Source organism: Mangifera indica, chromosome 17 (assembly GCF_011075055.1).
Source record: "Mangifera indica cultivar Alphonso chromosome 17, CATAS_Mindica_2.1, whole genome shotgun sequence".
Lineage (NCBI taxonomy): Eukaryota > Viridiplantae > Streptophyta > Magnoliopsida > Sapindales > Anacardiaceae > Mangifera > Mangifera indica.
The window spans coordinates 6,207,566-6,224,304 of record NC_058153.1 but is presented as its reverse complement, the minus strand read 5'-3'; the positions used below and the strand labels follow the sequence as shown (position 1 = coordinate 6,224,304).

The 16,739-nt window shown below is 34.5% G+C and overlaps 1 protein-coding gene across 3 annotated transcripts; it reads left to right on the top strand.

The window, feature by feature from the left end:
• The first annotated feature begins 2,658 nt into the window (after positions 1-2,658).
• Positions 2,659-16,737, top strand: LOC123200512. Of its 3 annotated transcripts, none has more exons than XM_044615697.1 (25): positions 2,659-2,816; positions 3,804-3,927; positions 4,015-4,077; positions 4,936-5,037; positions 5,139-5,307; positions 5,409-5,507; positions 6,560-6,709; positions 7,072-7,111; positions 7,801-7,858; positions 7,979-8,061; positions 8,248-8,346; positions 8,451-8,563; positions 8,641-8,759; positions 9,180-9,250; positions 10,462-10,567; positions 11,160-11,299; positions 11,394-11,552; positions 11,633-11,736; positions 11,990-12,165; positions 13,695-13,884; positions 14,673-14,772; positions 14,976-15,144; positions 15,633-15,715; positions 15,817-15,893; positions 16,172-16,737. In XM_044615697.1, exons 1-25 carry the CDS (start codon positions 2,772-2,774, stop codon positions 16,341-16,343), a joined length of 2,811 nt encoding a protein of 936 aa, XP_044471632.1. In that variant the 5' UTR covers positions 2,659-2,771; the 3' UTR covers positions 16,344-16,737. The 3 variants fall into 3 exon arrangements, with proteins under 3 accessions (XP_044471632.1, XP_044471631.1, XP_044471633.1); XM_044615696.1 differs by having other exon boundaries at positions 2,663-2,816; positions 3,801-3,927; XM_044615698.1 differs by lacking the exons at positions 2,659-2,816; positions 3,804-3,927; positions 4,015-4,077 and adding an exon at positions 4,569-4,599.
• The last annotated feature ends 2 nt before the right edge of the window (positions 16,738-16,739 follow it).

Below are 16,739 nucleotides of genomic sequence, written 5' to 3'. Positions count from 1 at the left end.
TATTAGTTCACAGGAGGAGGACTTCGAGGAGAATGTTTTTGAGACCGTCCACATTGAGGTTTGTCAATTATAATTAGTGAATAAATATATTTGACAAATATATGACACTAAGATGTTTTTATATATAATTATGCAGTCTGTCGAGGGAGCACGCGATGTGGACTTGACCGTGATTCAGGATTCTCCAACTAAACCTCTTCCCGCATACGTGGAGAAGGTAACATAAATCCAATAATGTGTATAATTTTACTGAATGAAATAATGAATTAAAAGTTTTTTGTATCATGCAGTTGGTTCGTACAGCACGTGGTCAGATCGTTTGGAAGGGTCCACTGGTTCGCACCCCGTATACAAATCCACTCAGAGGGAGGGCGAAACGGCAACTCACGATGATTCCATCCTCTGCATCAGAGCGTGAGGAATCTTTCCTCACATGGTATACCAGAGCTGCGACTTCTGATACACATGATGTCTACTTCATAGGATCGAAGTCGAAGGCTAGCTTTTGGAGGCTTGTAGTAGAGTTGCGCGAGTGGTTGACCGACGATGTAAGTTGTCTATACTATATAATTTGGTAAAAAGTTTGATATATTTATTAATAACTAACACGTAAACTTGTTTATACCATTTTAGCATGTGGATTCCTTTTTGGCTTTATTACGTCGGCATCAGGCCGATCGCCAGTCGACTATCTCCCAGCGTTGGACGACTGCCCACACATTCTTTGGAGGCCATATTGAGATTGCTTGGAAGAGTTGGCAGACCACACCGATTGGCGAATTTGAGTTTTTGGGGCTCTTTACGAGGATGGTTGATGCAGCGTACACCCCAGGATTATTGTACAAACCATGGGGGATGGTTGATCAGGTATAGTATATATATATATATATATATATATATATATATATATATATATATATATATAAAATGTGTCACTGTTTATAGGTTTACATCCCTATAAACTTCGAGAACGCACATTGGGTCGCTGGAGTTATAGATTTCCGTGAATGGTCGATTACGGTATACGATTCGGAGGTATCATATTTGGGGAATATAGGGACTCTTGAGCAGCGTATGCGACCATATATGACATTCATTCCCGCGTTATTAGAGGCGACGAGTTTTTGGACAGCTTCAGGGAGGCCTCCACGACGTGATTCCCTCACTTTGCATCGAGCGATGGATGTCCCTCAGCAGGGATTGGGCTCCGGTGACTGTGGCGTGTTTATGTTACGATTTTTTGAGTGTTTGGCGTTGTCATGGAGCTACGGTTTTTCCCGAGAGTTGTCTACCTCTATGCGTCGACGTTTAGCGGCGCAGTTGTATTTTCATTGTATCGAGTAGCTCACGGATGTATATTTAGTTGACTCATTGTTTATTTATCGCTCTTTCTATGTTTAAATGTATATATTTATTGTATGTGCGTATATGTATGATATACTTTATCTGTGGTTATATATGGATATGTGATTTTAGTGATATTACTATTATTGTAAAACGATGAAATTCAAAAAAATGGAACTGAAATTCGAATTCTAGAGGTTGAAAAACCCTAGAATGATATTAATCGAGAAATTCTTCAGAAATCTAAAAAATACGAATCGGAATATCGTAAAATGGTAAAATTCGAAAAAACGGAACTGAAATTCGAATTCTAGAGGTTGAAAAACCCTAGAATGGCAACAATGGAGAAATTCTTCAGAAATCTGAAAAATACGAGTCGATATATCGTAAAACGATGAAATTCAAAAAAGCAGAACTGAAATTCGAATTCTAGAGGTTGAAAAACCCTAGAATGGCAATAATCGAGAAATTCTTCGGAAATCTGAAAAATACGAGTCGATATATCATAAAACGATGAAATTCGAAAAAACGGAACTGAAATTCGAATTCTAGAGGTTGAAAAACCCTAGAATGGTAATAATCGAAAATTTTTTCGAAAATCTGGAAATACGAGTCGATATATCGTAAAACGATGAAATTCAAAAAAACGGAACTGAAATTCGAATTCTAGAGGTTGAAAAACCGTAGAATGGCAACAATGGAGAAATTATTCAGAAATCTGAAAAATACGAGTCGATATATCGTAAAACGATGAAATTAAAAAAAACGGAACTGAAATTCGAATTCTAGAGGTTGAAAAACCCTAGAATGACAACAATCGAGAAATTCTTCAGAAATCTGAAAAATACGAATCGATATATCGTAAAACGATGATATTCGAAAAAACGAAATTGAAATTCGAATTCTAGAGATTGAAAAACCCTAGAATGGCAACAATCGAAAAATTCTTCAGAAATCTGAAAAATACGAGTTGATATATCAAAATACCCCCCAAATTTTAATAACTTTTTTTTGACCCCTCAATTATCTATTCCTAATGTTTAATATCAAAATACCCCCTAATTTTAATAAAATTTCATTTAACCCTTTTTAGTAAGTAAGAAGGTTTATATAAATGAAGAGAAGGGCAATTTTGGTATTTTAAAAAAAGTCATGTTCATTTTTGCTTAGGAATAGTAAATTTGTCTATTTTTGCTTGAAAATAGTGATTTTGCCTATTTTTGCTTAATAGGAGGGCATTTTGGGTATTTTTAATAATTTCCCGTTTAATTAATATGATAACATTTCCAGCTAAACAAATATAAAAGTGCAAAAAAAAAAAAAATCCCCATTCCTCGCAGTCGCAGTAAAAGAGAACATCATTTCAGGGTCGTCTGGCAGTGTTGCGTTCGCTGTGTGTTGTATCTGGACTCATTTTCAAATACTCCATGAATCATCGCAGACCCACTTTTTTCGTTTCTTTTTTGTTACTGGTAACCCTTACTTCACATCAATAACCTTTTCAGTCTCTTATTTCCTTCAATTATCATTTTCTTTATTCTTGTTTTCAATTTTAAAACGACTTGAATTTTAGGTATTTTAGAGAGTTTTTATTTAGTGTTAAATTCTTCGTTAAATCTTTGTTAGAGATCGTCTGATGACGTTACTGTTGAATCTTGATGTGGTTGTGATGGAGTTCTCTAATATTTCTTGAATTTTGATTTTTTTTGTCGAATGAATTTAGTGTGATTGTTATGCATTTGAATCAAGTAGCAATTTGTTTATGTATGAATTTAGTGTGATTATTTTATGGTGACTATCTTACGTTTAGCACTTCAAGAAATTATCATTTTCTTCAATTTTATTATTAATTTTGTAAAGATATGATTTTTAGGTAATTTTATTTTGTGTCCAAATTGTCTGGCAATTTTTGTTAGAAATCATGTGATGAGGTTGCCATTGAATCTTGATGCACTTGTGATGGGGTTCTCTAATTTATCTTGACTTTTTTGAATTTTGAAATTTTTTGTTAAATGAGCTTGATGTGATTGTTTATCCCTGAAATTCAAGTCACATTTTTTTTTTTTTTTTTTTTTTTATATATATATATATATATTATTTTATAGCAACTATCTGGTAGAAATACTAATTATGGAGTTATGTTCAGCAATTCAAGGAATTATCATTTTTTTATTCTTTTTATCAATTTTAAGTATTTTAGAGAGTTTCTATTTTTTGTTAAATTTTTTCTGTAAATCTTTGTTAAAGATCATGTAATGATGTTAGCTTTGAGTCTTGATGCAATTGTGGTGGAGTTTCTAATTTATTGTAAATTTCTTTATTTATTTTTTTTTCAATTGACATGGGTTTATGATTGTTAAACCACTGAATCAAGTAAAATTTTATTAATTAATTATTCATGTATATATTTATAACGATTTATCTCAAAGAAATACCAATTGTGGAGTTATGTTTAGCAGTTCTTAGTATCTGGGTCCTATGGCTCTCAATCTGGGAATCGTAAAACTGGCAAGTCTTCGGTTTTCTCTTTGTTTAACCTTAAACAGAGGAGTAGGTTCTGGAGCGAGGGTGTTTTACATGGTGGTATGCACTCAATGCTTATCATCATTATAAAAATAGCTTTTTCATCTTCCCTTTTTGTAATTTCTTTATGTATGTGTTGATTTTCAGATTTCGATGATTTGGAATCTTCCACCCTTGGAAAAATGGGCGCTCTTAATTTCAGCAGGGCAGGTAGGTAGTTTTGTTTATTAAATTTTCAGTATAAGGCTGCTACATGCATTGTAATGGTTTGGCCTTCCTTGTTGTAACAACAATATTAGGATATTATTTTTTGGAGATAGCCTTGATAATTCCCTCTGCCAGTTCTCTTTTCTTTTTTGTAATCTTTGAAAGTGCTTCAGCAATTGAGACCTTTCTTATGAATATAGAAGGTAGCAATTTTGTTGAGCATTATTGTTGAATTAGTAACTATTGGTACCTCTAACACTAGGATTTGATTATCTAGTTTGGAACCATCCTTGAGACTTTGGGGCTAGCACCCCAAGGATGTTGAAGACAATTTGCACATTCTATCCACTTCTCTGATTCTTCTTCTTGCCTTGGGGGTTGGTGGTCAATTTTGGGGAGTACTGTACCTAAGGTTCAGGCCCAGTGCGCAAGGATGCCGAAGACCATTTCCCTTTTCCTGATTATGTGTCACAAGAGAAGGAAAATCTGGAAGTTTCCAGAGGTTTAAGATGTGTTTTTTAAATGGTAACATATTGGGTCATCTTCCCTAAATTGTTTAATTTCTCTAAATTTTAATAATACTTCTTGGTAATCACTATGTTTTTATCTATTATAAATTCAATGGCATTGATTTTTCTCAAATCATGTAAGTTAACCAAAGTTTTGGTGATTGAGATTTTTTGGGTATAAAACTAGGTTCTTAATTAGCACATCGAGTTAATTATTTATTTCTTACTGTTTTCATATGTTTCCCAAACCTTAAATGAAGACATTTCAACTTCCCCTAGGAAATAAGGATCATTATTTTGGACAACAGCCGTGCCGAATCCTTCTAATTAATTTTCTTGATTTGTGTTTCAGGTAATATTGCAACTTACCTAAAACTTATGGAAGTAGATTCTATGTACCATCCTGTACCCGTGAATTTCATTTTCGTAGGATTTGAAGGAAAAGGGAACCAAGGTAGTAACTTTAGTTGCAATGCCTTCTCTTACTGGTTAAAACTTATAATCATTGTAATGCTTTTATGGGTTCTATGATGATTTTACTTTTCAATTCGTCAGATTTTAATCTTCACCCTGATGAACTTGAACGCTGGTTCATGAATATTGATCACATCTTCGAACATACACGAGTTCCACAAATTGGAGAAGCTCTCAGCCCATTTTACAAAATTAGTGTAGATAAAGTGCAGCACCCTCACCTTCCCATAATTAGTCACATAAATTACAAGTAACTGGTTTTTTCTTTTTAATCCTTTTTTTTTTTAAACTTTCTCGTAGTATTCTCTTTGATAGTTTATTATCATTATGATGATGTACTTTCTTGTGTAGTTTTTCTGTACATGCCATTCAAATGGGTGAAAAGGTTACTTCTATCTTTGAGCATGCCATAAAAGTTTTAGCCCGCAAAGATGATGTGTCTTCTAACAGGTGAATTGTTTCTGTCCTGATATTCTTGCAATGGATAGTTTAATTAATTTTGTATGTGGAAGACCATAGGTACTGCTATCAGTAAAATTATCTTTAGCTGTTAGAGCTATCAGTAACTTGCTTTATTCATTTCAGTTGCTCTGTTTAGAGCATGCATGATATGCCCCATTTTGTAATCTGTGGCGGTATGATGGAAAATAGGAGGATAGATCTCAGAGGGAGAACAAGTTAGAAATGTGGGACACTAAGAAGTAGAAATATGGGGACATTCAGAAGAAGTAGGGGAGAGACAGAGAAATGTTGGAGAATGCCAATATCATTAATTAATTCATATTTCTATATTCAAACAATAATAACCTAGATCTCTATTTATAGGGGCAAAACCACTAAAGAGGAGATAATAACACATTTGAAATACGGTTAAACTACTCAAACACGAATAATAAAATCGAAATAGGAAATAGCTCCTCAGAAAATAGGAAAATAAAATCAAATTCCTAAAATCTCTTTGTTGTCTTCTATCACCCTACTAGTAAGGTCATTTTATGTTGTACATGTGGTCTTGGAATATCTTTTGCCATGCCAGGGACACAAGGTTTAGAATATATAAGAATATATATTGGATGGGAGGTGCATGGGGGTAAGGAAAATAAGATTGGTGGATAAAACATTTTCTTTCCTCTGAGAGGATATATTAGGATGAGCTAGTAGTACGCTTAACATACACATAGGAGTATAGGGAATCATCGATATAATCCTTGCATCTGTATAGATTCTTCTTTGATCCTTATCCTGTAGATTCAATACATATTGGTTTCTGATGAGATTGGGTAAATATGTTTTATGTCCCAAGTTGAATGAGTTGTTATAGAAACTAGGTTCTGTAAGTAAATGCCTCTCTGCTCGTGAAGTTCGTGTCATTCCTCTGATTTTTTTCTATAAATTATTAAGTTTAATGATGGAACACTTATCATACCTTATATTCTGCGTTTTGTTCTTCCAAAAAATGTCTCTCCTATTGATATGGTAATAACTCTATTTCATTGCTTCAGGGATGATGCAGATGCTCTTTGGCAAGTAGACGTTGATATGATGGAGGTTATTTTTACCAGCCTTGTTGGATATCTTCAGCTTGAAAATGCATATAACATTTTTGTTTTGAATCCCAAGCTTGAAGCAAAAAGAGCTAAATATGGATATCGGTGAGCACTTGCATAATATTTTTTTCTTTTCTTTTAGATGCACAAGATCACATGAGGATGGTCAATTTTTCACTGCAACATTGTTTAGTGTTTAATCTTGTTTTTGTCTGCAAATTGCATGGTAGTCTCAGCTATGTTATTACTTTTAAATAATTATTGCATTTTTGTAAGAACCCTGTAACAAACTATATTAATGATTAAGATAAATTACATGCATAATTGGAATCTTCTCTGATTATAAACTTCCCAGACCATTTTTTTATCTAGTGTTTTACTGTTGTGCATGTTTATAAAGTATTGATTAAGTTTATTACATATTGCATTGATTTTCCCCATTTTCTGATTCTAAAATCTTTTTCCAGGAGAGGTTTATCCGAATCAGAAATCACTTTTTTGAAAGAGGTACTCATTTCTTTTTTACTTTTGCTATTTACTGGAGTCTTTTTACAACATATGAGTCTGTTAGTCATTCATCTCTGTGCTGTTGGGCCGCCCCTTTCTTGTGTTACTATCCTTTCAATAAAAAAGGTTGAGCCTTCAGGAGTAATGGAAAATCTAGAGTTTAATGGGCATGTGGTGTTATGACTATCTTTTGATCATATGGATAAAAATAAACAGAAAAAATTTTAAGGCCAAAAAGGGGATGAGGTTGAATTCTTCTGGGACAAAGTTAAGTCTGGGCTTCTGTTTCACTTGAATTTCTTGAGATGTACCCTTTCTCTTTATTGTTCACAATTTGGAGGCTGCAGTTAATTGATTAAATGAGTATGGTTTTTGTTTTTGTGGATTTGAGGACCTTTTAGTGTTCCTATAAAAAGACGAAGGACCTTTAAGTATGTTTTGTATCTTTGGCCACTCTTTGTTTTGGGCTGTTTTGTCCCATTCATGCATAGAAATTCTGTGGACAGCATTTTCCCTTCTATGTAATGCTTGTTAATTTGTATTAAGTTTTCTTGAGTTTCCTATAAAATAACACACTTGGGTTGCTTACAAAATTTGCTGCTTTTATAAATATGCAGGACTCTCTTATTTTCCTTTGGAGTTGTAATATTGTTGAAAAAAATCAGCACTAACAGTTTTTTAGTTTACAGAGTAAAAGTTTGCAAACAAAAATTCTCCAGTCAGGGGCCATTCCGGATAGTGTTCTAGGTATGAAAGATAGTCTGATTCTGATTTATTCATGTTTCTGTGAAGGTCTTTGAAATTTTTATTATCAATCTGAAATTGATTTCCAGAATTAAGATATTCTGAATATCAAATAATTTACAGCACTCGATAAGATTAAGAGACCATTGTATGCAAAGCATCCAATGACAAAGTTTGCCTGGACAATAGCTGATGATACGGACACGGTTAGTATTCTATTTGCATACTTTTTGAAACTGGAAAATGTTACAGTTTTTAATTCCCTAAGAATTTTATTTGATTTATTTTTGTTTTGTCGGATCAAATCACAAATGGAAATTGCAATAGTTTCTCTTCCACCTTCTAGAACTGCTCCTTTGACTCGTTGATTTTATTTCCACGGATTTGTTTAGGCTGAATGGTACAACCTTTGTCTGGATGCACTTAATAATGTTGAGAAGTTGTATCAAGGAAAGGACACTGCTGATATTATTCAGAGCAAAGTTTTACAGGTATGTGGTCGCTTGTTATGAGAGTCGAATTGATGAAGCAATGCCAATCATACGAGATGTTTGTTTATTTAACAAAATTCCTTTGTTTCTGTTTATGTTTCAAGTTATTGAAAGGGAAGAATGAAGATATGAAATTTCTTGAGAAAAAATTGAAATCTGGGGACTTTAGTGGTCTTCATGCAGAATGCCTCACAGATACATGGATTGGAAAGGACAGGTTCTTTCTCTCTCTTATTCACTCATTATTATCTCATTCTCACAAAGACGTGAGCACAAAGCATTTGACTGTTGCAGGTGGGCATTTATTGATTTAACTGCTGGCCCTTTCGCATGGGGGCCTGCTGTTGGTGGAGAAGGTGTTCGTACTGAACTTAGTTTACCGAATGTGGGAAAGACCATTGGTGCGGTTGCAGGTATGTATTTTCTCTTTCATTAAATTATTCACTTGTCTGTGATGGAGATATTCTCAGCTATCAATGAAAAAATGCTGATGTTGGTGTTATAATATTATCAAAAAGTCTGCAATGTCCTTGGCACTGATAAATATTGTTATATATTACTTACTGAAGTTGATATGGCCATAAACATACTGTATTTTTTTGGTTGTTTCTACTTCATGATTGTTTTGCCGTACTGTAGAAAATGAACAATATTAAATCTTTGACATTTACCCTACATGTGCTTGGTTCATGGGTTGCTGAACAACTAATTGGTATTCTTGTCGATTTCTATCGGTATTGTATTGCCTATTGGTGGTATGCATCATATAGATTTTTGTGCAAATCTTTATCTTCTTTACTGATAGTTACTTAAATAATATTATTTTATGACAGAAATTTCAGAAGAAGAAGCTGAAGATCGCTTGCAAGATGCTATCCAGGAGAAATTTGCAGTATTTGGTGATGTATGTTCCATGTGCTGACAAAAGATGTCATTGACCATGTCAAATCTTCTCTCACCCATTTCTCTCTAAGAAAAGATTAATGGTTTGAAAATTTGTTCTTATTTCTTTAAAAAGAAATTAACAAAAATAAGTTTATCAGTGGTCTTTTGGTTGAACATTTATTAGTTGGAAATTTTATCTAATTGATTAGGGCATAGGATTTTAACTCATCAGTAGTACACATGCATAAGACTGTAGGAACTAGAGGTCAGGTTTTGGGGATCTTTCTCTATAGAATTACAATCTGGCATTATTAAAAGAAATCCCACTGCATTCTTTCCATTTGGTCACAGATTTCTGTGTGCTAACATAACAAAAGCTTTTTCGTAAACTCGCAATGACTAAAACATTTTTTTGAACCTCAAGAATGAGGTTTTAATCGCTTTCTTTGGTCATTGTATCTCAGCATTTTGGTCTAACAACTATGGATACTATTACTTTAGCTCACAATCTCTTGCAGCTTAAAATCTCTAAATGCTTGCAAGAACTGCATGGGCTTATATAGTTTATTAACACCGATCATAGCAATAACAAGTTGCACAGTTAATCAACACATGACATTTATACAAGTTCTTTATGTCACTGAGTGGCATTTGTAAATCTCATGTATTGATTTCAAGTGTCTATTCACTCATGACCATCTCTTTATTGCAATTTAATGGTGCAGCAGTCATTGAATTGGTAAACAAATAACTGTCTTTAACTTCTCTTTGATAACCATTAGATTCTCATTAATCAAGGCCTAAAGAATTGTGTCACAATTTAGGTTACAAATAGTTTGACATAGCTTGACTCCTTTATTATTGCATATTGTGGTGAAGGTACTAGAGAACAGTCTAGTGTGCATGTATGCACGTTAAGAACAACTCTAGATTGTCAGTCACAAATATTTTTGAGATTGTGCATATGAAATTATTTTGAATATGCCTTGTTGGAAATATATTTAGTTAATTGTTGGCAATTCTATGGTTTTGTGCAAACATTTTAGGTTTTTGTCATTTTAGATTATGATTCAATTTGTGGAATTATGCAACAGTGTAATTTTGAACTTAGACAGAAAGGCAGTAACTTTAATAAGCACATTGTAGGTTAGATAATGTTGTGTGTTTCACCTTCTTTTCTGTTTTTTTTGGGTTGTAACCTGTTGTAATTTATCATATTTAACATTGCAGAAAGATCATCAGGCAATTGATATTCTTCTGGCAGAAATTGATATTTATGAGCTTTTTGCTTTCAAACACTGCAAGGGAAGGAAAGTTAAACTTGCTCTTTGTGAAGGTGAGTATGCTGTTCAATGGAGCTTCGGCTGCAGTAAAGTACAAATCGAGTCTGCCTGTGTATATGATTTTTGTTTTTTTGGGCTCCACTTTGGAATCAATTTTGTGTCATAATATTAGTTTTTCATCCATTTTTCTTTTCCAGTTCAGGGTTCTGTAGTTTGGTTTGATTAAAATTTGTTTGGATTTGTAGCCTTAGTTTCTGTTCATTTTTTAATGGAATTCCATTCTTACGCTTTTTTCATGCATGTGCAAGTAGTATAGTAAAGACAAAAAGGAAAAATATGATGGATCTTTGCCATTTTTGGCTTTAGATGCTCAACACTAAAGAGTTGCTAAGTGAAACTTCTGCCAGGAAGCACTTCTGTGCATTCGGAAAAATTTTATTATGGTTTCTATTAAGGAAATGTCAAATGTTTCAGACTAAGGGCTAGACAATATAGAAAAAAATGTGTGATGTACTACTGGACTTAAAAATGCCATTTGTGTTTTTGGTATATTTTGGCTTATGGTGCTAAATGATTCCTTATTTCAGCTATTTTTTTTACATGAATTGTGGCTGTTGACCTAACTTATTGCTGCTATGATTTCAGAGCTTGATGAGAGAATGCAAGATTTGAAGAATGAGCTTCAGGCTTTCAAAGGTGAAAATTATGATGAAAATCATAAGAGGAAGGCTATAGAAGCCTTAAGTCGGATGGAAAACTGGAATCTGTTCAGTGATACTTATGAGGTAGGCTAGGTAGCCCTTTAGTATAAATGACATTTTTTCACGTTCAAGCTTGCATTGTGCTTTCAAATGGATCATTGGAATCATATCTGTGCAGGATTCTCAAAACTACACTGTTGCACGGGATACTTTTCTTGCACATTTAGGTGCTACACTGTGGGGAACTATGAGACACATTATATCGCCATCAATTGCAGATGGTGCATTCCACTACTATGAAAAGATATCTTTTCAGTTGTTTTTCGTCACTCAGGAGGTATCATGTTTGTTTGATTGTTCTAAGGGGCTTTCTAGAAAATCAGAATGTTTCTTTATGCTTAAACTTGATCGATGCAGAAAGTTAGCAATGTCAAGCAATTGCCTGTGGATCTGAAGGCTGTTATGGAGGGGCTTTCTTCTTTGTTGTTACCTTCACAGAGACCAACATTTAGTCCTCACATGTATGCAGTTTACATAGTCTTATTTTATTTTCCAAAAATCACTTCCATGTGGATTTTGCATGCACTTGGACTCCATTTCTTTCCCCTTCGATCCCCTATATGGTTACTTTCATGCTTCATTGTTTTCATATAAGCATTAAGATACTACTATTAGATATCTGTTGTTGGTCATTCTTCAATAAAAATAGGTATAATTTTGTCTTTGATTTCACATGTATATATTTAGCTGTATTCATGGTGATTAGTTTTACAGGTTAACACTTTCTGAGGATCCTGCTTTAGCAATGGCCTTTTCAGTGGCACGAAGAGCAGCAGCTGTTCCTCTGTTGCTTGTTAATGGAACATATAGGAAAACTGTTCGATCCTATCTTGATTCTTCCATCCTTCAATATCAATTGCAAAGGCTAAATGAGCATGGCTCCCTGAAAGGTCACATACTACCTTAAATTGCCCTCCTGTTGCCCTTCACCCTTCACCCCATTATATGATGCTTTTTTTTAGTTACTTTTTTTTTGAATCCTTGCGTGCAATAGTTATTGTCTTGCGTTCTTCATACCCACATAAATCAGAAAGTTTTCAGAAAGGCTGATATATGGATAAGGCTGGTTTGGGTTATTTGGGCTGGTTTCACTGTGGTTACCCATTTTAAATGGGCTGGTTTCCTTGCCTCCATCCTTGTCTGAACCATTCCCCTAGAAAGTACTCTGATACCACTTCTTAGCACCCTAGCCAAGCCAAACTCACATCCAGCAACACACAGTACACTACTAACAACACACACAATGCAGATTACAGTTGTCCAGAATTTGACACGGTAATGGCAAATATGGGAAAATTCCTCTACTGAAATTATATTCACAATGGATAGGAGTAATTAGAACATTCTCACTACAATTAGAATAAGCAAAATAGGATAACCAGCACTTTGAGGAGCCAGGACTTCCCTCAGCCAAAGGCTGCCCACGCCATTTTCATCATTTGTTTCTTCTTAACCCTGTTCTCTCTCCTTTATCCCCTCTTTTTTCATTCCTCTAACTAATTTCTCCAGCCTCAATTCCTGGCAACCCACGTCTCTTTGCCCCCATCATATTGAATCTTCAAAAATCTCAGCCAGCCCAACAATTGCTCCCTGATTTATTCCCCTATTGACAGTCTCATGTCTCCTACTGTGCACCTTGAAGGTAGGGGCTGTAACAGTTTGTTAGCTTCTCCTCCTACACTGTTTTGTTTCTCATAAGTCAGGAGTTGGGGTAATGAGAATTGGACCTTCCGAAGTCAAACCCAAAGCTTCCATAATGTGCATAGTAAACAGGTTCATGGTGTTATCTATTAGCCAAATGAAAAGCAGGTAAACTCAGTCTGACTAGATTACTGACTGGTGTTGTGTCAGTTGAGCATTTGAAGCTGTGTCATCCCAATTTAAGCGCAACCCGACTCCCAACATATTGTTTCTGTAGGGAAGCTCATCAAAACACTTTTTCCACCTTAGTGAGTGGACTTGGATGTCCGTATTCTAGTCTTACCAAATTTGGGATAACTTTGATTCGATTGAAAGTGCAAATATGGTGGGTTGGGGTTCCTATTTCTCAATCTAAAATAGATTAGCCTTAATTGACCAATTTTGAGTTCTGATTGGGTTAGGATTTGCATTTTTCGGACTAACAGTTTCCTTTGTCTTTGCAGACCAGTAACAATCTATGTTGAATTTGTTGTAACTCATGGAAGCTAGTTATAATAAATGCTAAACTGCATCAGTTTTCTGGTCAATACATGCTATTTGTTATGCAGTTTGTATTAAATTTCATTACCATTTCCACTTTCTTCCTTCTTATGTATACATTAAACTTTGCTACTTAAGGTCATGACTTGTTACCCAACCTCCTATCAGTCATGAGTTAAGATTTTTACTTTCTTGCCTTAATGGAACTAATGTTACAACTTCTGTCTATATACTTCAGGGGCTCATGCTCATAGCAGGTCCACGCTGGAGGTTCCAATATTCTGGTTCATTCATGGGGATCCATTATTAGTTGACAAACATTATCAGGCCAAGGCACTTTCTGACATGGTTATTGTTGTCCAGTCAGAGGCTGCATCATGGGAAAGCCATCTCCAGTGTAATGGGCGATCACTTCTATGGGATCTAAGGTTAGAAATTTGTGTTTGGTGTTAGGTTTTGAATTCATTCATTGTCAGTGTTGCTGATATAGTGTAGATCTGGCTCAAATTCTTGTTGAAATACCCAGAACACGTGGACTTTATGTGTTCAATTATAGTAAAAAATTATGAGATATTTATTTCACTCAACTGGGCTGTGTGTGTTTATGTTCAAACTATTTTGTCTATTGGGACTTAGTTAAGAACTAATAACTTATTTTTTGCTAGAATGGGGATTGGTATGTCTTCATACTTGGTGCCATGTTTACTTGCATTGTTTTAACTTTTATAGCAATAAGCCAGTCTTTTCATGTGGATCAGTGTGATCGTTGGATATCATGGGTTAGTATTTAATTAATGGAACATGGAAGATTGGCTGTAGAAATGGCTGTGAGCCTCCATAATTTGTTTGTCTAAAGGGAAATGTTCTGTAATAAAATGTAAATTGATTACTCAAGCACACCTTGGTTGTCAGGTATACTATATATTTGGTTACACGTTATTCGAAATGAAAATTAACCATTTTGTTCTTGTCAGTTATGAAATGCAACCAAAATTTGTCCCAAGCTATGATGAATGCTAGAATTTTCTTTTAGGCAATTTTATTCTTTGTTTTTTCCTAACCATCAATTATGACATTGGAATTTGAATTAAATAAAGAGGTTATATTACTCAAGCAGTTCGTATAAGGTTACCTTTATTTATTAAGTAAAAACACACAGAAGACTGCTCAGTCTGGATGAAATTATATTGGTTAAACTCTTTTCTTTCTCATTCAGAATGCCTGTAAAAGCTGCATTGGCTGCTGTTTCTGAACATATGGCTGGTTTGCTTCCCCTTCATCTAGTCTACAGTCATGCCCATGAAACTGCAATTGAGGTATGCTCTAGAAGAACATAGAATTACATAATCTAGTTCTTGATCACCATAATGCTTTATCTGCTAAATTATTGAAGAATTTTCCTGCAATTTGTTTTTTGCTTTTAATGGTAAAGTATGAAAGGCTAAAAGCAGTCTAGATATTTGCAAGTATTGACAATACATGTACCACTATAAATAGTCTGTTGCTTGCATTTTTGAAGGACTGGATTTGGTCAGTTGGATGCAACCCGTTTTCCATTACTTCTCAAGGCTGGCACATATCCCAGTTTCAATCCGATACTATTGCTCGGAGTTATATCATCACAACACTTGATGAATCAATACAAGTGGTGAATTCAGCTATTCATCTACTACTCATGGAACGTACATGTATCCTTTGTACTATTATGGCCTATGAATAACTGGAATAATATTGTATATAAATATGCACGTACATGCAAACTTTAATCACACTGTTAATAACCATGTAGGTTACTTGCTTGCATATACAGCTTTAGATTTTTGGCTAAAGAAATACATGCAGAAACATATACTTTGATTTAGATTTTACCTGAAAGATGATATAAGAGTTGGCTACAATCACGAAGTGCCACAAGATGCACCATACTCAGTGGTCATCTATCTAATAAGGCAGTGGTATAATATACCTGGCTATCAGCATGTGCTAAACTCATGCTTTTACTGTTTTTACATTTAATTTATTTATGGAAACAATAGTTTTAGTTAAGAAATCTAGTACCTCTTTTAATTGATATTGACTTGTTTAGTCAAAATAGCTTCTAGATTGTATTTTGTCAAATTTCCTCTGTTGCTGTTAGAACTTGGGTTTCTGTTGATGTAGACTTAACCAGAACCAGCGGAAAAAACCTATAAAATGTTTCAGTCTCAGGAGCGTGAGCTAGTGAACAAGTATAATTATGTGGTTAGCTTGTGGAGAAGAGTGAGCTTGCTTTCCTGCTATCTAGCTCTTGGGAGTAATAATTAATTTTATTGAAGGAAGTTTCAACTAAACAATTAGCTAATATCTCTTTTTATTTTCAGATTTCATCTGTTTCTGGAGAGTTGCGGTATGCAGATGCCTTGAGACTACTATATACCTTGGAAGACGCATCAAAACAGTAAGATACTTATGACCATTCATCGTGTCCTGCAGTGTTTGAATATTCGATTGATTTCGGAAATTTACAGTTTTCCATTTAAGTCAAGCCAAGATCTTGGAATTTGATTGTTTGACCACGGATGAAGAACACTGATATAAGAAGCAACAATCTGTTATTTTCATCTGGCTTTCCTGCTTGTCATTAACCTTTTTGTTTTTATGTGAAATTTGGCAAGCTATTGATTTACAAGGTTGTACAGAAACATGGCTTATTGAGGAGTTTCATTTGTGCTGCAGGTTTTTCAATCAAGTTAATGCAACTATAGCCCTTTTTCACCCAATTCACTGCACAAAAGAGAGGAAAGTACATGTGGTGTTTGATGCAACAACAATTCCTGCTTTTGTAGTTGTTCTGGGTATTCTCTTTATTGTGTTAAAGCCGAGACGATCAAAGCCTAAGATTAATTGAGGCTAATTGAGATGATGTATGCGAAGTGTAGCAGTTGGTCAGCACATGGCATTTTGGAGATATCTGAGGTGAATGTCATCACATTTTTATGCCCAATAGTCAGTCATATAGGTTATACTTGAATTGACTTGTGTTGTGTCGAAGGCGACAAAGCTTTATTCACATGATTGTCAATGAGCAGAGAGTTAATAGGAATTAGATTTCAGTCACGACAACCAGGATGAGAAGCGTGTGAAAACTGAATACTGATTTCGGTTTTGTGATCAAGGAGAGCAGAGAGATATTTTATAATCTTTTGATTATCTCAACTAATCACACCCTTCATAACGACCATTTGATGGTCCACTGTTGTTATTTAAAGTTGATTTTTATGTGATAAAAAAATATTCTAATATT

Excerpts from the sequence above, each read along its gene's own strand:
- LOC123200512 (XM_044615696.1), top strand. The coding sequence starts at position 2,772 with ATGAATCATCGCAGACCCACTTTTTTCGTTTCTTTTTTGTTACTG. Across the intron at positions 7,112-7,800 it reads AAATCACTTTTTTGAAAGAG|AGTAAAAGTTTGCAAACAAA; the intron begins GTACTCATTTCT and ends TTTAGTTTACAG. Across the intron at positions 11,737-11,989 it reads CCAACATTTAGTCCTCACAT|GTTAACACTTTCTGAGGATC; the intron begins GTATGCAGTTTA and ends TTAGTTTTACAG.